At 40.8% G+C, this 25,899-nt stretch overlaps 1 protein-coding gene across 2 annotated transcripts in view; it reads right to left on the bottom strand.

The window, feature by feature from the left end:
* arhgap10 (Rho GTPase activating protein 10) overlaps positions 1-23,742 on the bottom strand; it is a 46,552-nt gene extending 22,810 nt beyond the window's left edge. For both annotated transcript variants that reach the window (XM_069167926.1, XM_069167927.1), the window contains exons 1-14: positions 23,128-23,742; positions 12,033-12,128; positions 11,734-11,795; positions 9,721-9,792; positions 9,416-9,517; positions 7,660-7,770; positions 7,310-7,414; positions 6,134-6,263; positions 5,646-5,752; positions 5,422-5,516; positions 4,697-4,778; positions 4,436-4,478; positions 4,247-4,315; positions 3,688-3,762 (exon numbers count right to left, since the gene is read on the bottom strand). In XM_069167926.1, coding sequence (XP_069024027.1) covers positions 3,688-3,762; positions 4,247-4,315; positions 4,436-4,478; positions 4,697-4,778; positions 5,422-5,516; positions 5,646-5,752; positions 6,134-6,263; positions 7,310-7,414; positions 7,660-7,770; positions 9,416-9,517; positions 9,721-9,792; positions 11,734-11,795; positions 12,033-12,128; positions 23,128-23,281 — 1,303 coding nt within the window. In that variant the 5' untranslated portion in view covers positions 23,282-23,742. The remainder of the gene's footprint in view (positions 1-3,687; positions 3,763-4,246; positions 4,316-4,435; positions 4,479-4,696; positions 4,779-5,421; positions 5,517-5,645; positions 5,753-6,133; positions 6,264-7,309; positions 7,415-7,659; positions 7,771-9,415; positions 9,518-9,720; positions 9,793-11,733; positions 11,796-12,032; positions 12,129-23,127) is intronic.
* Positions 23,743-25,899: the final 2,157 nt, after the last annotated feature.

Here is a 25,899-nt window from a genome sequence, read left to right as displayed (position 1 = left end):
TGTACTGCACAGGGCCCGAGTCACCACAGACTTTAGCTTCATGAGTGGTGGGTGGTCTGTTACAGGGAAATGTATTTTTTTGTATTTCATCTATGCACTGCAGCCAGGAGGTCCGTGCGTTTCTCTGTGCTGTCCACAAAACTTTGTACTGTGTGTGGTAACTTTAGCTTTAGAGCAGGTCATGGCATGATACCCATAGATGCAGACAAAGTTTTCACCAAACAAATACTATCACAAAGGAAATGGCTGTTACATTCCCTGACCTTCACACACTGGGGACAGGATTAACAAACTGGTCCAGTGTGACAGGAAGTCCCTGCATGCCTTAATCCAAATACACATTTTAGGTGTGGAAATTCACATTCAGTGCAGCGTATGTGCTGTGAAGATGTTCAATGGCACCAAAATGAGAAGGCTAAGATGCACTATGAAAGCCAACTTAAAAAAGAAAGAGTAAGCAAATGCTGTTATGGCTGGTGATTCTCAACTTTTTTTGGGCTTCAGATGAAGCAATGTCTTTTTGCAAGTTCTTGTCAATGGGTAATTCCTGTGTGTTCAAGTTAAGACCAGCTTGACCTTTTAATCATCTCAACTTAAGGATCTTAACATCAACAGGCCATTGGCACTGACACATGAGGAAGTCCCTAGAGAGGCAGGTCCTTGTCCATCTCCGTCCCTTGGGGAGCCCATGGGAACCCACTGAAGTTCACCCATCAACCTGGCAGGGGTCCAGCAGGGAATAGTTCCTCTTCACCCTGTGCGCTGCAGACTTCATGCACAATTCAGATGAAACTTACACCTGGAAAAGTTTTTTGTCGACTCTATAATCGTCGCCTTGATCACAGATGGGGCTGACAGTGAGTGCAGAGAACTGAGCCAGAGCTTTATGTCTCCAGATGAATGAAGGAAAAAGCAAAGAGCTGGTGGAGGACATTCACAGGTGTAATCAACCTCTCCCTATACCAGTGAACATCCAGGGAATGGACATGGAGATGGTGAAATCTTATTGGTGTTATAAACAGGTAAACTGGACTGGACTGAAAGCACAAATGCACTTTATGGAAAAGGACCGAGCAGACTATCTCCTGAGGTCTTTTGGATTGGATTGCAGGGCCAGTCTTGAGGAACTTTTATGACTCTGTGGTGGCATAAGCAATCTCTTATGGAGAGGTCTGCTGGGGCAGCAGCATCTTGACTGTCAACAGGAAGAGACTTAACAGACCGGTTTAAAAGGCTCGACCCGGTGGATGTTGTGGGAGATAGGAGAATGATGGCTAAACTATCATTCCTGATGGAGAACATGTACCACCCCATGCGGGACACTCTGACAGCACCTTCAGTGACAGGCTGCTTCACTCGCGGTGTGTGAAGGAGTAAGGTTCTTCCTTACTGCTGCTGACAGAAAAAAATACTGCTCCCAGTAGACCACACACACCAAAACTGAAAAATGCACTCATGTATAATCAGAGTATAATGTATACTGAACTGTGCAATGTCTCTTTGCTTATGTATTGTATCTTGCTGTTTGTTTTACTTATTTACTACATCTTGTTCTTTTTACAGATGCTCCTTGCTGTTGCACTCTATCCACCTTGCTGCTGCAGCACTGCGAATGTGACTCATACCATATTACCTTGTCTTGAGATCTCCTAAAAGCCCTGTATACTTCGTCAAAAATGTATTCACTTGGTTAAACAGCTTTAGAAACCCGAACCCGCCACGACTCTCCGAGGTTGAATTAGAGGGTGTCTGTATACCAGCATTTCTGTAACTTTCTGAAACAGACAAGCTGATATTCACACCCACTTCATGCTGTGAATGGTCAGAGATGAGCCAGGGTTTAACTCTCTCTCAGGCTTTAGTTTTCCATTTTTGAATTTCTGTAAACTCTCATTAAAACAACCGTACAACAGTATAAATGTCTTCCATAAGAAACTGTCTACGATTATTCTCAAATTTAAACAACAGCGCATCTCCTCCCTCTCTCTGCTGACTGACTTTTCACTCCACTACAAAGACAGAAAACCTTTGTGCAAACTAGTACTGGTCAAGCTGTAACTCCATGTTAAGGTGATGACCCGCAGGTTGGGAACCACCAGCTTGGTGCAGTCAGGTTGCACAGGTGAGATGAGTGCAAAGGGGGCAGCCTACTAGGCCAAGTGTGAGGGACATGACAGCGGGAAAACATTTTTCATGTAATTTGAGCTGTTTCAGGATATTGTTTTCAACTGATACCATTTAATGGAATCAGAGGCAACATAAACCTTTTGAAGCATCTGATCAGGCAACTGACATGAATGTGCCATCATGTCTGCACACATCACTCAGTGTTTAATACATTTATGGTCATTGCCACCTGAAACCATGAAAATATTAAATCGATTAAGTTCTTTGTAAACATTTCACAGCATTGCTCAAATTTGCCTCACTTTGCAATTATATCTATAGGACCAAAATCTAAAACTCAGCAACTATTCAAGCCATATCACCAACACCAAACACTCTCCTTCCTTTTCCGTCTGTACCACAGACAGATCAGAGACAGAGTGGGGCTCACCTTTACAGTCTTCTTCCGGTTATATTGTTGCCTGTCATTTAATAGGTGCCGCTCTCTTTGTTTGTACTGTAATATGATGGGAGAGTTTTCTATCACTCTGTCCTCTCTGATTGGACTGCCGCCATGTTGGTGGGTGAGAGATGAAAAGGAGGAGGAGTGGGAGGATCCAAACTCTTTCTTCAGGGTTTAAAGCTTGGTTTCACCCACTCACTGTGAACTGTTTTATGCACGAAATGTTTGTGAATGTGTCTATGGACAAGTATTACACAGGAGTCATTTCACGGATGAAATAGGAGTTATTTTGAGGGCAGTCATTTGCAAACATTTAAGTGCAAATGAAATCTGTATTTTCCCTTCATTCCCAATAATATGTGGAATGTCATGACCACAGATGAAAGCTTCTTATACCATATTGAGGCAGGAAAGAAACTTCTTAAAGTTCGACAGCAGAGTGTTAATGAAGTCTCCAGCAGGCAGGTTGGGAGGCAGGAAGGTTTTGGAGAGGAAGCTGAGACAGGCTGGCGGCTGCCTGAGTTTGTTGTCATTCTGAACACACAACTGAAAGTGAGCTGGTGTCTGCTAGAGACAGCAGGAAACCAGAGAGCAGACAGGGAGCAATGGAAAGGACAGAGGACAAGCTCTACAGAAAACGAGTTGAGTGAAAGGGATTCAACACGAATGAGAGGGAAAGGAAATTGAGAAAGGCAACTGACGGACTAAGCCGGCAACGAGCACATGATAGGCCGTCTTAGTGGTGTGTTAATGAAGCAGAAGCCAAAAAGTGCAACAGCATGAATAGGCTGGAGCCTGTCTGGTTGTCTGGAGGACATAAAACTGAATGAAAGCGAGGCGAAGATATGTCCTGGCACTTGTTGCACTTCAGAGAGACACGGTACCGATAGGCTGAGTCATGGGCTGATTGTCAAGCGCTATCTTTTCAATATCGCCCCTAACAGACACATCCATTACATCAGCACATTTAACTAACTAGGGGCAACATCATTTCACAGAGATAGTGCAGTAGCATATCAATGAAAAGTTTAACTTTATTCAGCTCCTACCAAAAACATTGCATGTGAGCCAATACATATATAGAGCAAGAAGCAGAAGAAGAATGGACTTTAACTTACCAATCATTAATGAGAGCAGCTTCTGGACCTTGGAGCTTACTCCCACAACTCTGTACAGGCCTTGGTCATTAATACCTAATAAGTGATGATAATAATATTGATTATGAAAATAAAAATTGATTTGGATCCCACCTTTTTTTTTTTAAATAAAAAAAAATCTCAAAATGACAATCCTGTGTGTGGAAATTAAATGGCAGACAAATGAGTATGTCATTGCAATTTGATCAAAGTTCAGTCTGACAGACAACAATTTTCAGCTAGAAATAGTGAGAGGAATTAAGCTGAAAAAGGAGGTCAGATAGGCAGGTAGGTTCTGAAGTAAATTATTGAGAACTGAAGTGCTACTCAATGAAAGGCATTTGTACTATCTTCAGCACATGCTGCCTGCAGTACCTGCTAGTCAGCCTTGTTTCAATATTGGAGAAAGTCTGCCCCCTTGTGTACAGATGAAGACAGTGCACCAAGTTACTAATACTGTTATATTTACCTAATAAATCACTTTGTAATCTCTGAACTGAGCTTTTCCATATTTCCATAATTAAATACAAGTAAACATCACCTCTTGTTTCTATCGCACTGATGGAGTTCTTCATAAAACTCAAACCCACATCGTCCAACTGGGCATCGACTACAGGTGCAAACAAAAACAAAAAAAAAACTTCAAATGTGGTGAAGTACATATAAAGTTTACAATATTTTTTATATTGTTCTTTTACAGACCTAAGGTCCAGTACAGCTACACACTTACTTCCTCTTTCTTTAGAAAAAGTCCTCCCAAGATAGTGTCCGAGCTGTTACCATGACAAAAAACAAACAAACATTTACATGGAATCTTAAACTTTAACATGCATCTTTAAACCCAGCGATATATAGTAAAGTGCAGATATAAGTAAGCATATTAAGCTAAAAAAATACTTGTTTTATATAAGATGACAGTTAAGCAGTGTAGAGTGAAGCTACATGAGCTGGGTGTGAGTGGTAGATGATGACACAGTAGAGACTGACTCACAGGTTCTTTCCCACCCATGGCCTGCATCCAAAACTTGTGGTCATCCTCTGAAAGAGCCTGTACTGTAAGCACAGTCCCTGGCCTAGGAGAGAGACACACCAAATGGACATTAGGCAAAGCCTTTTAGACGTACAGTACAGTAAGGCATGAAGGAATATCAGCATCAATATAAAACATCACGTGCTTAATATTCTCTTAAAGAAAAAACTCCCCTCTGCCAAGGGCACGTGCACCTTGGTATTGCTGTATTTACAGACACGAGCCCCATTAGTCATACCAGCTGGTTTGCAACACCTAAAGCCACATAGGACCAGATATTAAATTACTCATCACAGTCCAAATGAATGTGTGCACTCAAATTTCCATACTAAATCGGGGGTATTGCTCTTCTATAAATACAACAGGAAAGCGGCAGGGCGGGTTTAAGTTCCGTGACAAAATGAGATATCTATTACAACAGGGTGTGACAAGTCCCCCTAGCTAAGTGCATGAGGGCAGTCCTGTTGTCCTGCTCTCGGCAGCCCAAAATACAGAGCAACCAGGTGGTAATATCACAGTAGTTATTCTATGTGCTCTGTGGATGATATAGACGAGGCATTGTGGATCAGCGGGAGTCATCCAGGTGAAAAAGTCAAGTAAAGTGACTATGTCACTTGCACCTTCATGGAAAATGATACCTGCATACTACAGTGTGTTTGAGAAACAGAGTGAGGTTTTAAATGTACCTATCTGTTATGTCCAGGTCTAAACAGAACCTCCTGTCCAACATGTCTGTCATTTTGCGGATGCAGGATTTGAGCGTGACGGACTCCGTCTCACCCTGAAAACAAATGTTACAGTCCAGGATGTTGTTGGTAACAAAAATACACAATGACAATCTGAAAAGTGAAAGATTTCATTGTGACAGTAGCTGAAACTAAACGGAGCACTGCGTTCTGTTGTTACTCACCATCTTTCCACCAGATCTGTGGTCAAATGTCACCATGTGCAGGATCTTCTGCTCTTTGACAAATGTGCTGTAGCGCTTGACCCAACTTGAACCAAAGGGAGGCGGCCCTACAGAAACAACAAACAGATATGGCGCACACGTTTAACACAATTTGAACCCTAACAATCCCTTTTGCTTTACACGGTTGTAAAACGCTGCAGCAAAATACTGACAGATTAATAACAGTCCAGTAATATTCCATTGCAGAAAATACCAGAATAACATGCACAGTATTCTTAATATGCAATTTAGTATATGAGAGAAATGTGGTGTGACATATTGGAAAATAGTGAAGACATCCACAGTGTCAGCGAGTGGTGCCACTTAGCCTCCATCTCAACAATAATTTGCAGGTATTACAATCGCCTTCTGTGCTTTACGTTATAAATGAGTGTAAATGAGAACACATATTAGACATTTGCATTTAAACAAGATTAAAAAAAACGTACGTTTTTCCTGTACATAGAGGTAGCCTTCACAACTGATCGGGCTGGTCTGTCGGTATTCTTGCGGTGTCTCTCTGATCCTCTTCATTAACTCATACACCTCTGACCGCGCGCCCTCAAATCGACCCCTTGTCTGGGAGGGAAAGGAAGCAAACACACTCCATGAAGTCACATCCTGATACTTAGTAGGATGACCTTCCTAACGAAAGGCTGATGCAAATCAAAACTTCTGGGCTTCCCTGGAAAACCCCTTCAACCCCATGACATGTGCCGAGTAATCTAAAGAATGAAACCTTGCACTGCAGCGAAAGAGAAATCAGACAAATGAATGGACAAAGTTAACAGTTGGCTGAACAAGTAAAACATGAACCAGACTCGGGTATTTTTCTCAGTCAATAAACAGTCAAGAAAATATCAGACCTGCAAGTGATATGTAGACAGAGAGAATACTTCAATGACCCATGTTGCTCTGTTTTTAGATCTTGCCAGAAATGCCAATCTAAAAATCTGAATAATTCATGAAATTCAACCAATCTCAGCAATATTTGTGGGAGACTGCAGCTTTACAAAATTCCCACCCTTTCTCAGCAGTAACAGTACTCAGTAGGAGTTCTGCACAAAGAAAGCCTTTCCCAAAGAAAACTTGCTATATCAACAAAAAGACCTCCTCATTTAAAGTCAGCAGGGCTTTTCAAATTCTCATTATCAAAACAAACCACCTGCTGGATGAACAGAAAAAAATGGCGTACCTGGAAGCGATGGGACTTATGGCAGATGTGGCGTTATTATCAGAATAAGGCTACTAATCGTCGCACTTCCTTGGGTTGGTCTAATCATACTGTTTGTGTCTCCCCCCCCCTCGAACTTTGCATATTGGGACAAACGTTTTGAGAAAAGCCACAACAAAAAGCATCTTTTTAAACACAGCAATCATAAAAAGTGCACAATCCTGGAGGGACTGTTTAGGGGAAAATATAAAAACAGGTTACAGATTTTGCTCCAGTTAATTCAGAGTTAAAAAATGGTTAACCTTTACTCTGGAGCTTCTCCCATCAAGACCTTTACTATTCTTTTGGCAGAGTAAGACAATGCAAATAGCATACAGACATTTGTTGTCATGATTACAATCAAGCGGTTTCCAGATTACAAATATAATAATGAAACATGAATAGTTCTTACATTCTGAATATTGATCTGCAGATCTCTTTTGTAATGATCAAAGTCCTTGGCAAGCTCAAAGCCCTGGTGATAAAAGGTGAAGACTGTCTGAAAGAAGGCCAGCATCTGAAAGAATTCACAACACAGAAGGAAAGAGGTAAGCGGTGAAAGAGAAACTCGTCTTTAAACACTATTGCCAGAATGTGATGGAATTATTTAGTCATGTTAATGTAAAACAGAAACGTATGCCCATGTGACATGGTGTATATTAGCCTTGCTTTCATTAAAAAAAATATTGAAGGATAGGTTAAGATTTTTCAAGTGTGAAAAGCCACGTCAACGCTTCCACGCTACTCAGGTCAGTCACTCACTGGCTCCACACACTCAAACTTCTTTCTCTCTTGGATCTCCTGCAGTTTGCACACATAGTCCAGTGACTCCTCCTGAAAGTGCTGCCTCATGGTTTCCACCTGGATGTCTGCCTGAAGAGGTGGAGAACACACATCACGATAATTATAGACACAGGCAGTTAAAGGGAAACAAAGAAATGTCACAATTTTTCTGGGACAGTGCAATTTGGGAAGCTGGAGTCTTTTTCTCAGTGAAGCATTAAATTCTTTTCGAAGACTGCAGTTGGCAAATCCAATACTGACACTGAAGCCAAGATCATTTAAATATCCCCAAATAACAGGTTTGTCTTAGAGGGCTGTATAATCTGTATAGTGTAACAACAACTTATATCCTTTGACAAAAAAAAACAACAACTGTACACTCACACAGGCGCGCGCGCACACACACACACACGCACACACACACACACACACACACACACACACACACACAACTTTAACAGGAAAAACTGAAGAAAACATGAGGAAGTGCAAAAAGAGAGGGAACCCTCTTCAAGGACAGAAGCAGCAGTGGTAGTTAAAGTCTAAGTGAACTATATTGTTTTTACAACCATACAGCAGTGACTGCACAGCAGAAAGAAATTGCACGACAGAGACAAACTGGGAAATAACAAAAAAGTAACAGAATTACAATATAGCCATAAATCCATCATTTATACCTCCTGCAAAGTTGCAAGCAAGCTGGAGCCTATCCCTGCTGATACTGGTTGAGAGGCACAGTACAACCTGAACATGTACATTTCTTTAAAATCACAAATATAGACAGAAACCAATTCACACCTATATGCGGTTTACAGTGATCAATAAATCTAACCTCTTTGTTTTTAGACTGTGAGACAGAATTCTCGATCAGGTTTCTTCTTACTGTGACGGATAGTCTATGACATTTCAAACTGGTTTGCTGACACGGAGCGTTATTTTATCCATCCATGAACTACAAAGTAGCTTAACATACGAGGAATACAAAATGTACACCATATACAACAATTTGGAACTCGTAGCTGATACAGCTTAAGTGTAATAAGTGATTTCCTTCTTTACTATATCAAGATTGTCTCAGTATTGTTTACAAACATCAACTGTTGATTAATATACAAACCTAATTTATTCCCCTCGCAACAAGTAATCTCAAACTTCACACACTGGCCTCTATAATATATTTACTGTTCACTGGGTTGACTTAACAACTGATGGCTTGTGTGGCTGTGAACGAGTTACTGAGTCTATTTATTCAAGTGTAAGACTAATAAGTGTTGTTACCACCGATCCTTGTGTCATAACAATCACAGAGAACAGAACAGCCTGCAGTCATCATGTGAACAGTTTTAAGTATGGGTAAGACTTTGTCATGACACAAAGACAAAAAGACAGAGAAATTGTTTGAGAAGAGGTTGATAAATTCTCCAAAATGTAAAACAGTCATCTAATGATAGGGCAGCATGGGTCGCTCCTCGAGCAGCAGCAGACCTGACCTCAGTAGTATAATACAAAGGAGCACACATTTCCTTTTCGAACTAGCCAGGAAAATTATTGCTGCGAGGCACGTCAGTGGAAACTCACACGGTCCACCAGGACTTGCAGCCAGGCTCCTCCTCATGGCACCACAAAAATACCAAACAGGGATTAACAAACTAAATAAAATATCTCCCTTTGTATCTGTTCTTTTGTCATTATGTGTGTTGCATATCTGTCGGAGAGTTCGGGCAAGGATAAATACCTCTTGTAGCTGTGGCTCTTTCTTCTTTGCGGACATATTCAGAAGCTTTTCCAGAGAGCTGTAGTACTTCTCCGTTTCTTTTTCATACTTCTTTCTTTCCGCCTTCAAAAAGGTACATGCGAGGGATTAGACAAGTATAAGGAGAAAGGAAAGAAAAGAATCAAACCTGTGAGTGCAGTACAATTCATATGTTGTTAGGATCACACTGTAAAATGTAGACTTTTTAAGGTTAACAAAGCATAAAAACAGATCAATTAACAGCATGAAAACATATGAGGACGAGGCAATAAACCATCATACTTTACCCTTACTGCACCGAGCTGATCTTTCCTGAACTTCTCCAGAGGTTTCATTAAGGTTTCTGTGATGTTTCTCATCTAGAGAGAGAATTCAGCCCATTAATATTTCATATGACACAACAACAATTTCCAGTCGTAAGTGCGGAGTGACTGCTGCGTAAAGATGGCATTTAGAGGGGAACGATGTATACTGGCTTGGTAGACCAATTACCTAACTACTAGAGGTGTAACGGTACGTGTGATTGTCCTGAATGACGACACAATGTTTGGTTCGGGATTCAACTTCCTATATTTTATGTCCTGTGATCCAAAAGAATACTGTCAGAAGTCTATTTATGTCTACACATTAGCACTTAGAGGAATGAAAAATCTGTATCGTTCCACCTGTAACATTTTGGCAGTGCACTAATTGTTGTCTAACGGCTATAGCATGCTGGCAGGGTTAGCCTTAAAATCTGAGCAGACAGAGTCCATTTTATTAAACGAGCAAAATAGATTAAGTTAAACTACATGTTTTAATGAGCCTTCCTGCACAGATACAATCTGAAATGTCTCTGCTCGCACTGTTTGACCGAATCAGCTGGCCACCATGTGGAGCTCACACTGAATGAAAACATCAAGCACCCGGTCACTTTGTCCACTGACAATTCCAATCAGGTTTTGTTCAAAGTTGGCCGTGTCCCACGAAGGATAATAGTGCTACTTTGTGCAATGCTAAAGCTGAAACTGCCCCTTCTGGCTTTACTGGTTAATTTAGGTCAGAATCTTTTCTTATTTAGAGTATGCCAACACTTGAGAGCCTTAACTAACCGTGGCCTTTTAACCTTTTAAGTGTTTATATGTTGAACAAGATTATTGGCAAAAATGTTTTACTGCTGCTGAAAACATACCTCCACCAAGCCTCCAAAACTCAAGTGAACACCAAACTGTTAATATTGTGCCCCCCCCTCCCACCCTCTCACACACACACACACACACACACACACACACACACACACACACACACACACACACACACAATCATTTCAACAATTTGTAAATTAAACCAATGTATTTTTCTTCATGCCTCCAGTGTTTCTGCTGTGCTGTGCTGACTGCAGGACATGTCCGTGCTTGCACGCTCAAGCCTACTTTTCCTTACTTTGCACTGTGATGTCATCGCACTACGCTGAGGAGTGCTGTGCTGAACGTGTGCTTACCATTATGGTCTGAGCCTGGTGCTACGACAGCCGCCTCTACTGATGATGGTTTCACTTCCTAACCTCAGACACTACATGCAGGCATTACATAAGGATGGCTGTTTATACAAAGACTCAAACACTGTAAACTGTGCAGCCCTGTCCAAAGAACTACCACCAGCCATTTAGCTTACAGCTTAAATTACAACAAGTCTTAAAACAAGGAGATTCGACAAGTGTGTTAACTCTCTTCCTACTGGGTGATTTTTTGTGTGTGTGTGGTTTATAAATGAGCAGCTGTAACAGTGCTGCTTGATGCTGAGGCTAGTTTTATGGTGATGTGTCATAATGAGCTGGAGCGCTGTGGACCTTGTTGCCAGTGGCAGCTTATGTGATGGTATTTAAAGCTTAGGTGTAAAAATTTAATTATGCACTCCCGTGCTCTCTGCAGCCACTCCCAGGCAGGTGATGTGACACTGACCTTTAGACAGGTACAAGGGGAGCAACTGCTTAAACACTATCAAACCAGATACACCCACTGAGGAGCCACTTTGCCCACTAGATGCTGTTGATGTACTGTACATTGAAAAAAATATATATTATGGATGCCTGTCAGCATCTCTGTTGGATGACACAGTCAAACATTAATAGATGCAGGAACCAAATATGGGCAGTAATAGGTGTAGACTCATTGGAAATACACACAGTGCAAGCATTCAAACAGTTAAACAATCTAACACACACACACACACACACACACACACACACACACACACACACACACACACACACACAGGTATTTTCCGTGGCTTTCAAGCAGGTTCTGACTGGTTGTTCTCACCATCAACTCTCTTTGGTCTTCAAGGTTTTTGAGGAATGACGAGAACTCTTGCAAAGACTCATCTGAAGGAAAAAAGCCAATCAAACACTGAAATACATGAACAGTCTCTTTGTCTCTCACATGCAGCCTAACAGACATTATGATTATCAGTTGCAGATGCAAACCTTAGCTTCTCTTAATTTACTGGTAGAGAAGGAACTGCAAACAAACATCTATAGAAACTAGTTTTGTTACCACACACACACGCATGTGTGGTAACAAAACTAGTTTCCTTCCTGTGGGGCGGTAGTCACACTTACCGATGCATCTCTCATCATCTGTCTTTGCATCTCCGATGTATTCAAACTGAAACTCTCCCAGGCACTGGGCAAACTTTCGCTGTGCCATCCCAAGCTCTAGAAAAAAAATTCAAATAGAAAAATAATTGAAAGCAGCGTATTTTTAAAAAAAAAAAGTATTTTCGATAAACATTTGGAAAACACACACAACTATTTGTCACCTTCATTTTAAAAAAAAAAATACTGCTGGAACAGTACAAAAGTAACCCAAATAGTATACAAGCTGTCTAGAAAAGTAGGTCTTATGCATTTAACCATTAACCACATTGCAAACATCCTGTTCGTCTAGTCTGCTACATCCTGCCGCACATCAGACACATACACCAGGTGGCAGGCACAACAAAACAGAGCAAACACTATTTAATTATCTGTGTGAGTCACACCTTACACAAGTGATGTGTAAATAAATACTAGGATTTACGGTGATATGGTTTGACTTAAATGTTGGATACCCCCAGCTGAAGAAAGAGTAATGAAATGTAAAAGTCCTTTTCATGTTATATGAACTTCCGTTTAAGAATAATAATAATAATAATAATAATAATAATAATAATAATAGCATTACATTCAAAATAACACATAATAAAATCAAACATTTTGGTTTCCAACACATATCCGTAAGTATTACCGAAGCAATGTGTATTTTTAAATTTTGTAAATATACATTTATAGCACTGGTGAAAATATTTCTGAGAAGCAACAGTACCACAAACCGAATATTTGTAAATCTACCTTTAAAATACCCAGAAAAACAACATAAAGCTCTTATTAACCAACAGCAAACCTTTGGCAATACAATCACATGTCTTTGCTGACAACTTTCTCACACTGTTGTAGGTTTTTCTGAGATTTGGCTGATTTCAAAACAAAATAGGTCTACGCATATCTTGGCAAGTCAAATGACGCCCGTTTAATCCTACTTCTGTTTGCCTTTTTAGTACACGGGGGCTCAGAATATGAACAATTACCTCGACCCTTATTGCATCGACCATTACCACATTTCTAACCAATGATCTAGTCAAATTGCTTCGATTTTTTTTTTTTCCTCCATGGCTGCTTACACACTCCAGGTTCTCTGAGCAGTGTGCACACATGCTATGGATTAAATGCACAGTGGAATCCAAAGCCCAAACATATGAGCGGTATTGCACAGTGTCTGTCTGAGCCCGGCACAAAGGGCACAGCTTCTGCCTCAATCGTCGATTACAAAGAGTGTGAAATCCACAGCTGGGCACTCTTCAACAGTCTCAGATCTGTACAATCCCAAAGCACACAAAATAAATATGAAAACCAAACCCTTGTGGTTGAGCCCTCTGGCTAATTTGTAACAGCACTTCAGGAAGCTCAGAAGCTGCTCCATACAATGGGACACTTTGTGTATTCCAGTATCGACAATTGTTTGTTCTCTGAGTGGGGCTTCATATAGCACTTGGAGGAAATGTTTTATTTTCTAGTGGGTGATGTAATTGTTGTTCTTAAGAGATGCGCGCACGTACACATCGAAAGCACGCACAAAATGACCTTATCCATCCACAGGATTCAGCAAATACATCTTAATGGCAGTAATCAAAACACAAGGATTCATGATTTGTTTATGGCTAATAATAGCTCATTGGTTGGCTCATGAACTACATGAAGACACTGAACAGACTAAAAAGGTCATTAATCAACACTGGAGTTGGCCTACAGCCATCGCTTTTTTCAGATACCTTAAGACATAATAAGAAAAATCAGTACACTGCAAAAGCATCTTTAAGAGACACAAACAGACAACAGCAGTGGAAAGTCAAATCATCTGACATCTCTTAAAAATAAGTATTTTAGTAAAGTCGGAGGGAGGGAGGAGTGTTCAGGATGCCTTATTAGAGTCAGCTTATAACCAAATACGAGTTACTGCAAATGTTTAATAGACAATCGTTTACAGTGAAAATATGATAATATAAACTTGTGTCAAACATATTAAATCATTTTGGAGCTCATATTCCTTATTTTCCTCTCTAAAACAGTTTGATTGGTGACTTTTAACTGAAGTAAACACAACCTGATGAGTGTTATGTGGGAGTGCTTAAGTATGGGTTACAGGCATTATTTTCAAAATAAAGGTATGGCAAATATAATCTTGTCAGGTCATTATTTTGGGAGCAAACACTTTTTATGCTGAAGGTAGTAATTTTCTTGGAGGTGACTGTAAATCTAGGAGGAATCTAAGCCACACAGACAGCAAGAATCCAGCCTGGGGTGTGCAAGTCCATAAAAGGTGAGTCTGGTCAGTCTGGTCTAGTCCTTAATTTGCAGTAGGTGGAACAAGAGCTGACAACACAAACAGTGCTATATTGGCATGTTCTATAACAAACTCTGATATTAACAAATCATCAGACGAGGCATAAGGAGCATCCGAATGTTTTCATTGGATCTGGCACCTCACATCTCTGGTGTTAGAGACCTGATAACAGGCTTGTGGTGCGGACTGCTTCTCAACTCTTTCCATGTTACACTTAAGCTGAAATGATTTAGACGCTTAAGCAGTTTGTCAATCGAAATGAAACTAATTGCCAACTATTTTGATAATTAATGAGTTATTTCAATAGTTTATCAGTCAAAAATGGGGGGGGGAAAGAAAAAGATTTGGTTGCAGCTTCTCAAATGCAACAAAAACACTTCATGCAGTATATCACAGTCAATTAATTGTTTGGCTTTGGACTAGATCAAATAATCAGTTTAAAGGCTGAAAATGTGATGGACAATTTCTCACCATTTTCGACACATCATACACTGAACATGAAAAGATAACACTTGTCAGTTTAATTGATCAGAAAATAATTAATAGTTGTCGCCGTATAGCAAACTGTTGCCCACGCTTTTATTGCCCCGTTGTCAAACACAGTGTAATAAACACTGTGTTTGACAACGGGGCAATACCAACAAAGAGGCACTGTGGCACCATGTGCTGAGACAATACATTTTCTCGTGGTCTTTTGAGATTATTGTTTGGCTCCCGTTTTCTATTATGTTCCAACAAAGTATCTATTTTAATGAGCTGTCAGAAAGAAATGGCTTTATCAGCATGGAAACCTCCTTTTAACAGGCCACCAACCAAAATATACAAACACTGTCAAATCGACATCATTGTGAAATAATAAAAAGTACACTGGGATTGGAATGAGCTCTGTGCAACTCCCAATTTCATTAATACATATATCAACAGAACATTTTTCATTCAAACTGCATTTCCCTGAGTGCCTTTCCACTATTACTTCCCCCAACGCTTATCCAGGGCCACTTGCTGTTTTCCATGACTATAACCCATCTTAGTGAAAATCTATCATTTACTTTAATTGCTGTAATTCAATAGTCGTTGCCCTTGTAGTGAGCCAGACTTGGATGATCTGGTTTCTGCAGTAAGAGCCACGGTGCTCTGAAACAGTCTGGCAGAGGAACGCAGAGATGAGTCCGTCATCTTCTAAATCCCTGCTTCAAACCTTTTATAGGAAAGCAGTTTTAGGGCTTGTATATCGTTTTATTTAATTCTCAAACTGTGCTTGTATTGCTCACTCCTGCCTGGTGCTTTTGGCTCAGCTTTTGTTTGGCTTCAGCAGTTTTTTGTTTTTTTTTACTTTTACACATTTTCCACCTGCATGCCAGACAAGAACAAAGCTTCATTTACAGTACGTGTTTGTGCTATAACTAAAAACGAAATGTTAGACGTTGTATTCATTATTATTATTATTAGTAGTAGTAGTAGTAGTAGTAGTATGTGAAGTTCTGTATTGAGTTATTATTGTTAAATGAGCTTTTAACCTGATAGCTAACCAGTGACCCTCATGTTGGTCAGCTGCAGGCCTTGATGATGCAGAGTGGAAAGTTCATCTGCTCCCCCGGATAGTAAAAACATGTTTTGACAACATTACACTGAACCTTGACACACCTTAGCAAAGCCTCAACACACTATACTGTGCCAGGTCGGGGCAGTATCCAGTGTCACTGCACTGCAAATAATAATGACAAGCTGCCATCCAAGCATTCTTCATGATGTCATTTTTACTGTTTTATTGCAGAAAATAATCACTATACATATTTTTGAGGTTGTTTTTTTTCGGGCAGTTGGGTTGTGGCAGTGCTTACTCAGTGAATCACGGCCTTTCATAACTTACGCCTTACATAACAACTTGTGGTTTGTTTTTGCGGATCTGTGCAGAAATCCTCTTATTAGGGAGTGATGTGAAAGCAAATTTGAGTTTTGTGAAGTTTTTATATTGTTGCAGTTTATGAGTACATTAAACATGTCCTTTACTTAACAAAGGGAGGATCAAGGCTGTATAATTAATGTGTACTCCTAGAACACTGATGTCAATGGATAGATTTGCAAGCTCTTTATTAGAGCCATATGCAGGCCTGGTGCACAGATCACACCCGTCCACAATCTGATTACCTCGGCTGCATGTTTAACTCAGAGCAGGGTGGGCGGTTCAGGACTTCATTACATAAAACATGAAGAATGAATGTTATCCAGTTACATGAAGCTCCAGCAATAATCAAAATCAGGCAACATTTGGAAACGGAGAAAAACAGCGACAGCATTGTGTGCCTGTATCGTGTCAGTTGAGGTTTCAACCGTATAGATCAACCGGGTACAATCAGTGGAGCCATAAACAAAGTGTCAGATGAAAGGTCTGCATTACAGATTGAGATGATAGCCGCTGTCTGAGAGGAAAGCACTATCAGAAGATAGAAATACCACACACCAGGGCACACGAGAGTCCGAGGAAAAAGCTTCGCCTGCTTTTTGCCTTTTAAAGAAAGGCATTTGAGAGCAAAACCTGGGAACTGTCAAACTTGGCTAGTTTCTCTGCAGAACATCAGAGACCTCAGTCTACTGGCTGTACAGTGTGAGTCATACAGACCCCACCTTCCATCTAGCTGATAACACAGGCCAGGTTGTTTTATAATAGGAAAAACAAAGAAAGACAATCCCCAGCTTTGTGACAAACATCAGTGGCGCTGTCCAGAAAAGGTGGGAAGAAAAAAAAAAAAAGACATACCATGGCGGAGGGCACTGAATCACAGGGCTCTGCTTACTGTGGCGCAACAGATCCAAAGGACAAGTGGCTTTTTACAAGACCACAGTAAAACAAAACACACTATGGTTGACAAAAATAATCAGAACTCGGACGTCTACTTCCTAGCTTTTAGCTTGTAAACTAGTTTATTGTATATTGTGTAACGCAAGGTCAACAATGAACTTCCATTATTGGTGCCGACTAACTATTATTTTCATTATCAATTAACCATTTTATGCAAAAAATAATTAAAAAGCAGAGAAAAACTTCACAGAGTCCAAAGTGAAGTCTCGTTCATACTTAGGAAATAAAACCAGCCAATATTGGCATTTCTGTGTAAAACAAATGAGTAAAACTATCGTTAAAATAGTTGTCGATTAATTTCCGTTGCAGCTCTTCAACTGTGCTCAAACGAAGGTGTCGATTCAACAGTTCAAGCTCTCCTGCAGCTGACTGGTTACAGCACCTGCCACATGGCTGAAACATCGCCAGTTTAAATCCACTTTTTGGTAATGCTTTCATCTGAACCACAGCCCAAAACCTCACGAAACAGAGGAAGGCAGCGAGCCTTTACCAGAACAGCTTAGACCGGAAAATGTTTACTTAAAAAGGTCCCATATTGTATAAATTCAGATTTCCATTTGTTTTAATAATAAAGCAGGTCTCTGTGTTACATAAATACTGCGATGGTATCAGAACTCTCAATCCACAGAGAAAAGAACACAGCCTGTATTCAGCAAATGTGCCATTTGGACCAGCCATAAGTTTGTGATGTCATAAACTAACCCCATATCATATACGGGCCATCAGCATGGGCTGCTGTCCAACTTTTTATCTGGAAGAAAACATTGAATGGTCATTTTGTCAAGGAGCTAGAAAGCTTCAAGACCACAGGAAACTTGGGGTTGGCCTGGGTATGTGTCACTCAAAGCATTAACCAATCAGAAGCCAGAGTCATTGATATTAAAGCACCTTAAAGACAGACACAAAACAGCCTGTTCTTGGCAGACCTCCAGAGAAGCCGAAGACATGAGATAGCAAACTATTTTGAGATGTTTTTTTTGGTACTTAACACCACAAACATATCTTCTCATGGATTTAAAGACTGTATATGGATATGGGACCTTTTATAAACCTTGTATAAGAAATGTTAGCAATTCATTTTTCGTAGATGTAACGAATTAATTTGCAAACTCTTTTAAAGTGACATGTACTATTCATTGTTGGTGGGTTTGTAAATGGTGTCTGATGACTTAAAGAAGTGTGTTGTGACAAATCGATTTTACTTACAAATATTGCAGAGCACCCAGAAAAAAAAAAAAGATACTGGGAAACATACGGAAAGTTAAGTTGCGGAGCACTGTCTCTGAGTTGATGGTTATATTAACACAATTGTTTTTAATATAACATAACATAACATAATATGATATAATACTTTTGACTTCCTGTGGAAAGCAGGAAACTTAACATTTCATTTTCTGGCTGCTGCAGCAAAGATTTTCCCCAAAACAAACCATAAAAATGTGAGTATATGTGAAAGGTCAGCTGCTGAAGAAGTCCTCCGTGTATTCACTGGCGTCCGTTGGACGGTTGTTTGTTATGATTTCTCCAGTCTCATCAGATGTGCCACTTAGGTCAGAACTTGCCTGGTCCAGGCGCACAGCTTTGACACGCTGTGCCTTTCCACAGTCCTTCCTGTTCCACTCGCCCATCTTTTCCAGGCCCAGTCCCTGCTCCACTTGCCTCCAACCTTTGCCCTCGACTGAACCGGCCCTCCCGCCCCCTCCCAACCCCGCCGGCTCCCTGCCCACAAAGCATGCATTACTTCATTCATGACTTCCTGATCCTCAAAACAAACTGCAGGGTGAGGCTACACTGATCAGCATCCTGTCAATATGACCAAGTGGCTGATCACACATCGAGTACCTGGGTTTTATTTGGGTGGATATCCAAAAATATTACAGTTCATAATGCAGCTAAAGGTGCACCAAAAAAGGAGCCCCAGAAGAATTTGCCATGCAATACACTTTTATAGTAGGCCTCTTTCTGGAGTAGGAGATATAAAAAAAAAAAGCGTTCCTCCCACATGACTTCACGTCTTGTGCTAATGCGATTTTAATGAAAGATTGCGATGTGGCTCCTTGGCAGAATCAGTAATGTGATTACAGAGAGCAGCAGTGAGCCAAAGCACACCATGGCAGGCTACTCTTAAACCTGTCTGCCACAGAGAAAGAGACCTTCACTACATGGCTGGGATTTCAAAGTGGAACCGAAAGGGGACAAAAGAAATGATATTTTTCAAGTTGTTTTACGAGGTGATTGGTCAGTTCTCCAGAGGAAATCCATCTGAGGAAATGATAATGACTGACCCCACTGCAACTCTGCTAACGCCGTTTGACAGATTATTGCAGAGGCTGAAAGTATCAAACTAATAAAACTGACAAATGGACAGGGAGAGGATTGCTCAAACTTTGTGGGCAGGCAAACAATAAATCTTTCTGTTTGGTAAAGCCAAAGGTGAGGTGTAGTTGAGAGGGTACAGACAGGACACAGTTCCTGTGAAGGAAACCCTCTGAAACAGAAGCACATCTGCACGCTGCTCCACTGGTGGGCACTTCCATGTCATGGCTCTCTGGCCCAGGGCCCCGCTTCAAAGTTTCCTCCCAGAACCAAGGACTTTCCGTAGTGGGACATCCTCCCAGCTGCAGGAGCACAGGGAGTTGCTGACCTGGAGATCAACAACTGTACTTCGGACTATCCAAACACCAGATCATCCTGGGGTCAAAACTCAAGTCAAACGTATTATCGTGCAACTCTGGAACCCACGCAGCATTTACTCAAAGTTGCAAGTAAAACTGAACCTGTCCATGTTTACAACAGCAGGCCAAATCTACTTTTTTTTTTTTTTTTTACGAGCGTGCCGAGTGTTAAATCTTACTGTGAAGGCGATAGCGAGGGTCAGATCAAGAGGATTACACAGCTTAGCTTCCCCACATCAACTCCACTCATCAAAAACAACCGTCTGAGCGCACAAGTTTATCAAGCAACTTCAAAAACGCAAACGAGCAGACTGAGAGGAAGAAACCTGCCTCGATGTAACAAGCGCTGAGCTCCTCCCCAACATTGTAAATTAACAACACTGATACTTTACAACTTATACTTGAGTTATAGCCAACACTGCTGTGAACATTATCATACCGCTGTGCATTGACATTAGTCTGAGAGTTGGGTGATAAGATCCTGCTTTAAAAGTTTGATTATTTGTAGAAAATTTTGGATAGACTTCAATCACTATTAGCTCATTCAACGATACATTAAACTATCAGATTGAGTAAGAACTTGTTAAAAAGCAAAGTAGTGCCAGATTTCATTTCTTTTCTGTTTTCATTTGCTTGGCAGACAATACTTTGAACAACATACCTGACATTTATGAACAAAATGCGTCCTGCCAAATACTTTGCCGATGAGTTGTTTAGTTGAAAGTTTCGAGAGCCAAAGATGACTTCAATATGTTTTGGGCAAAAAACAAAACTTCAAAGACAATATGTTGATTACTATAAGAGCAGCAGGACATTTTCTCATTAGAGAACTTAACTTTGCAATTTTGGGGCATTTTCCATTTAAAAAAAAAAAAAAAAAAAAAAAAAAAACTAAAAAGCTGATGAATTGTTGTTGATTCGCCATGGTTTCAGCATTACATGTTAAAAAAAAAAAGACAGCTACTCAGTCCAGGTCAGTTAAATGAGATTATTATTTTAAAGTAACAGTCCCTTATTTTAAGTTTAGATAATGTCTGAAACAGACAAAGACAAAGGGTGAATTACTTTATAACAATATGCTGTAGCAGTTGGACAATATTTGGATTTCAATGAGTGTAAAGGCCTCATGATGGCAGTGATCAAAAATTATGAAAAATCTGACTTTGGTAGAAGGCAGCAGGTTAACATTGGTGTCCATGTCAGGCCCAGTGAATTAGGCCGAGAAGACTTCATTAATGTCAGCACATAGGAACATGACCATTAGTTCCTTCCTGAAACGTCCACAAATATTGCAATAGTCCCAGAGGGGGAGCAGGACCACGGTTTCCTCATCATATTCGAGCTGACACAGACCTAGTGACAGTTAGCAGACTGCATACGCCAGTACGTTGGACCCTCTGAATCAGTAGCACAAAAGTGACCCATAGCTTAGCCACAGTCATATAAGGCATGAAATACAAGACGTGGCATGTCGTCTTGAAACAGGATACTCTGCATCAATATCAGCTCTTCTGCCAGTGACTGAATACCAGACTTCAGTATAAAGCTCTCTGGAGGTTCTTCCACATGTGGTGCAAAAACTAAGGCAGGAGAAAGTGAGATGCCATCTCTCTGGAAAACAAAATCACAGCAGGTGGATGAAACACACGTGGAAAACTTAAAGACGACGGCAGGATGTTCAATCACTGGTTACGAGCGTTCAAAGAAAGTTTGACCACCTAAACACAGCGGCCCTCCTCAGATTTTTACACATAACAACAAACCGCGATACGTGATGAAGTTGCAGTTTAAGGGGAATACCGTGATGAGTGAGATCAGCGGCGGATGTACTGTAGTTACAGTCAGAGTGAAAGTGAATTTCCTGATTGAGCAGGAAAATGACACCTGCTCTGAGATCCTGAGATCTCTTCCGACATGTAGGAACAGCTTGGATCGATGGAGCTCCCCTGTGGGGGGGGTCGGGGGTACAGGTTTGGTGCTGGGGTGGTGTGGTGTGGAGACAGGCACCCGCCACACATACTTAACACGCCCACGTACACTCCTGCTCACCAGGCGAATGCCTTCACGACCTTCTGATCCTGTGTGAAGTTTATAATTTGCACCAAATAAAGGTGATCCTGCTGTTTCCAGATGAAAAGAAATAAAAGCATTGAACACGATGTCCATTTTGTTTCCATGGTTTTCAGGAGGAATGTGCTCTGCTGTTGTGAATTCAACTCCTAAAACCGACTTAATGATGCCATTTACTCAAACTATAATTATGTCCTCATGACATGATAGAAAAGAGGGAAAAAAAAAAAAAAAAAAACTAAATATTAACCCTAAAATTGCCAGTAAACGTCTGTTGAACCTGTTGTTCACCGTACAGTGAGCATGGACAAAGATCCCTGTGTACGGTGAAGACCTGCTGAATGTGAGCCATGGACAAACATACCTGGGTACCTGAGATCAAGAAGCTTCAGCACGCACACAAGACTAAATAAAAAGCATGTCGTGTGAGTCTGTGTTACAGTCCACATCGCAAAGACAACACGGTGACAAGCCTGAAACCCGCAGCGCTCAACAACTCAACTGTGATCGTAATGATAGTTTCAAAACAGAGTATTTAAGACTGCGGCCGTGCAGGACTGAAACTCTTTGCTGCTTTAAAAAATACCAAATATTATGAAGACTGTCTGAAGACTTAAGTTTTGCCATACACTTTTTTTTTTTTTTTTTTTAAATCATTTCATTAACGATGAATCGCAATCACAAAAAGATATACACACGCAAGGAGGACGTTTAGTTGATTTTGCAACGAGACCTACAACTTGACAAGCGTCGCGTTTCAGATTAACCGTGTTGAATGAAGTCCGGCTGCAAACAGGGAGCATCTTTGCAGACAAGGCCCGGCCCACGAGATTAAGAGTTCAGAGAGATAAACGAGCTGATCGTCTGAACAAATACTCTGGTTCAGGTTCACCTGTCGTCAAGCCTCAAAACTGAAACTCGTGAAACAAGACTCAACGAAAAGACAACGCCTTTTGACCTGGTGACCATATTATCGGACACAAGTCGTCTGTCCTGTGACTTTAAGGAGATTTCACTCACTCGTAACGTGATCAGTCTTTAAAAATAAAAAATAAAAAAAAAGGACAATCAAGAGTTTTAAATCCGTGACTTATCTGACTCAGAGATTTTTTTTTTTTTTTTTTTTTTTTTTTTTACACGTTCAAAAAAAACAACAACCATGAAACTCACGCTTCGTTGCATTAATGAGGTTCTTGCCATCTTTGTAGAGCTCTTTGATGAAGCGGTTGGTTTTGTCCAGCTCTGCTTCGTGCGCCTTGATCTTCTCCCTGAAGCCGGGGCTGTCCAGGTAGCACTCACTGAACTCCAGCGGGTGTAGTCCCATTTCTCTTCACAAGATTGAGAGCTTACGCTTGTTTGTTTGTTTGTTTTTTTTCAACGACGGCAAACTGACCACCCCCCTCCCAAAAAAAAAAAAAAACCCGAAAAAAAGAAAAACGCACTTTACTTTTGTGACTCAAACAACTAAAACACACGTGACGGCCGACCGCTCGCTCTTTTCGCCGCAGGTTTCAAGTTCAAACATGGCTAACGTCAAGTAGCAGCCGGCTAACGGCTGTTAGCATGGTAACTTCTTGACACAGGCGCGTGGGTGTTGCCCCCCCCCTCCCCCCTCCTCCTCCCTCCTCCTCCCTCCCAACGGTTGTCAACGAGCAACGGCTATCAGGTGTAACGGTTGTCGAGGTGAAGTATTCATCGGGGAGTTGTCGACAAAACAAAACAACAACAAAACAAAATAAAGTCGCAGCAGCGGTGTCCAGCTGGTCTTCCCTCCCTCCCTCTGTCTTCCCCTCCACGGAGCGAAGTGACAGATTGAGAAACTCTGCTGACATCTGCGCGCTCGTAGCGAACTTCTGCCGAAGAGTTGTCCTCCCGCAAGATGATTCGGTCACGTGTACCGTCTTGTCTTCGCTTCGCTTCGCTCGGTGGCCGCCGCGGACTGTCGGTGGTCGTTGATTTCGTTTCGTAACAAGTCGAAGATATAAAACAGACAGTGGAAGTTCCGACTTTTTGATTTCCTAAAAGTAATAATAACTCACTTATAAAATGGTTGCATTGCTGTTTAAAGTAACGATCGAATTAAAACATAGCTGCGCAGGCTTAAATGCGAAGAAGTTGGCTATTTAAAGACAAGTGAAGCCGTACTAGAGAAAAGTAAAAGCGCGTGGCATGCCTAAAAAGTGGGGTTAGATTATTGTATGGCTCGATATTGGTTTTTTGATAATGATGTACTAATGTGGAAGTGGTATTTCACCAATGTAGTGGATGGATGTCCTAATAATTATAATTGTCCAACAGTAATGCATTGCATTTTAATTTATATTTTATAAAACTATATCAATTTTGATTTATGTACAACTTTCAGATGGATATTGTGCAGTGAAAGGCCCAATATTTCGCTCTTAAATGTGGTAAAGTAGGAATATAGAGTGGCAAAAAAATTAAGAAATACTCAAGATGAGTAGCCCGCCTAAAAATAGTACTTAGGTACAGCAATTGAGAATATGTGCGTAGTTTGTTTCCACCACTTCAAGAATTATGTTTTCTTTTGGACATAATATTTTTATTTTCATCTTGACAGAATTAAGACAACATCTGTGGTTAGTAAACAAACCTATAGGTGATATTTTCTACAGACAATACTTTTTTTTACTAGAATAAAGTTTTACAAAAAAGTAAAAACCGTCAGAAAACATAAACCATGAAAAGGCAACATCAACACCAATTCTTACAACATGTAACCCCAGTTTGTGTCTTCTATTATTATCATGTTGTGATAATACATCAGGAGGCACCTTCATTAAAGGTCATGATCTTCCTCTTTTGGGAAGTGAGGTGACTTATTAAACTGATCAGACTGAGAAAGATTGAGTTGAACTTGAGGCTCTGCTGGATGTTTCTGTGAGGAGGCAGCTGAGTAACCTCTCAACAACGTAGACGGTGCCTCTCAAATCACGCCTGCCTCCCTGGCAGGAGCAACCCGAACAAAAGACTCATTGCACCTGCAGGTGCAGGACTGAACGTCACGTGGAAACGCCTCTCAGGCACCACAGCTGAACATTTGTGTCTTTAAGATCAGTTAAGAAGGGAACAAGTCAAAACCAGTTAAGTAGGTATGTAAGGCCGATGAGATAGCCTGGGTGTTTGGATGCACGCTACATACCTGTGACTTCCACGGTTGAACTCCAAGGGACCGTTGCTGCATAAAACACGACTCTTTTCTCCCACTATTTCCTGTTTAGATCAACAGTGCTAAATAAAGGCAATATGTCAAAAAGAAAAGTCATCTTAAAAAGAAAAAACTCCTGAGATGATAGGCTTGTATCTCAGACCATATAGGCCCACCAGAGTACAGCCAGAAAGGAGTAAAGTAAAGCCTGTAGGTCAATACACCCAGTATTTCAGTACAAGGCCAAATATGAAGAACTCCAGAAAGTAGCTTCACAAAATCATTCAAATGAAATAAGATAGATCTGCTAATTATATTACGTGCTGCACTGCATTGCACCCCTGGGGTTAGATCATCTCATTTATGGACATAGGTTAAGACATCAGTCAAATCCTGTACATGGGTGCAGAACAATTATATATTACGGCGTTGTTGTTTTTTTGGAGTATAAAAAAAGAGGGCCACGTTAAAGACGCAGGAAGGCTGCGTGGCTGTGAATTCTCTTGGTTTGTGTACTCTTTGACTTGTGCCTCACTATAATAGACCGTCGATCCGCCTGCAATCGGTTCCACCTGAGGTTAAATCTGAGGCGGCGACATTTATTGTGGAGTATTTTGTAAATAAATACGAAAAGTATTATTCACTGTATTTCTTGCAAGTGACGGTGTCCTGTTCGTAATTTCAACTAAACGAAACGGTTTAACAAACTGCGCCCGCGGAACCTTTCCTAGTTAGTTACACGTTTCCTTCCCGAGCTGCCTAGTCTGCGGACA

This window comes from Embiotoca jacksoni, unplaced genomic scaffold, assembly GCF_022577435.1.
Source record: "Embiotoca jacksoni isolate LCO1_2020_lvr unplaced genomic scaffold, fEmbJac1.0.p SCAF_4, whole genome shotgun sequence".
Taxonomy (NCBI): domain Eukaryota; kingdom Metazoa; phylum Chordata; class Actinopteri; family Embiotocidae; genus Embiotoca; species Embiotoca jacksoni.
Note: the sequence above shows the minus strand (reverse complement) of the source record. Positions and strands in the feature narration are given on the sequence as shown.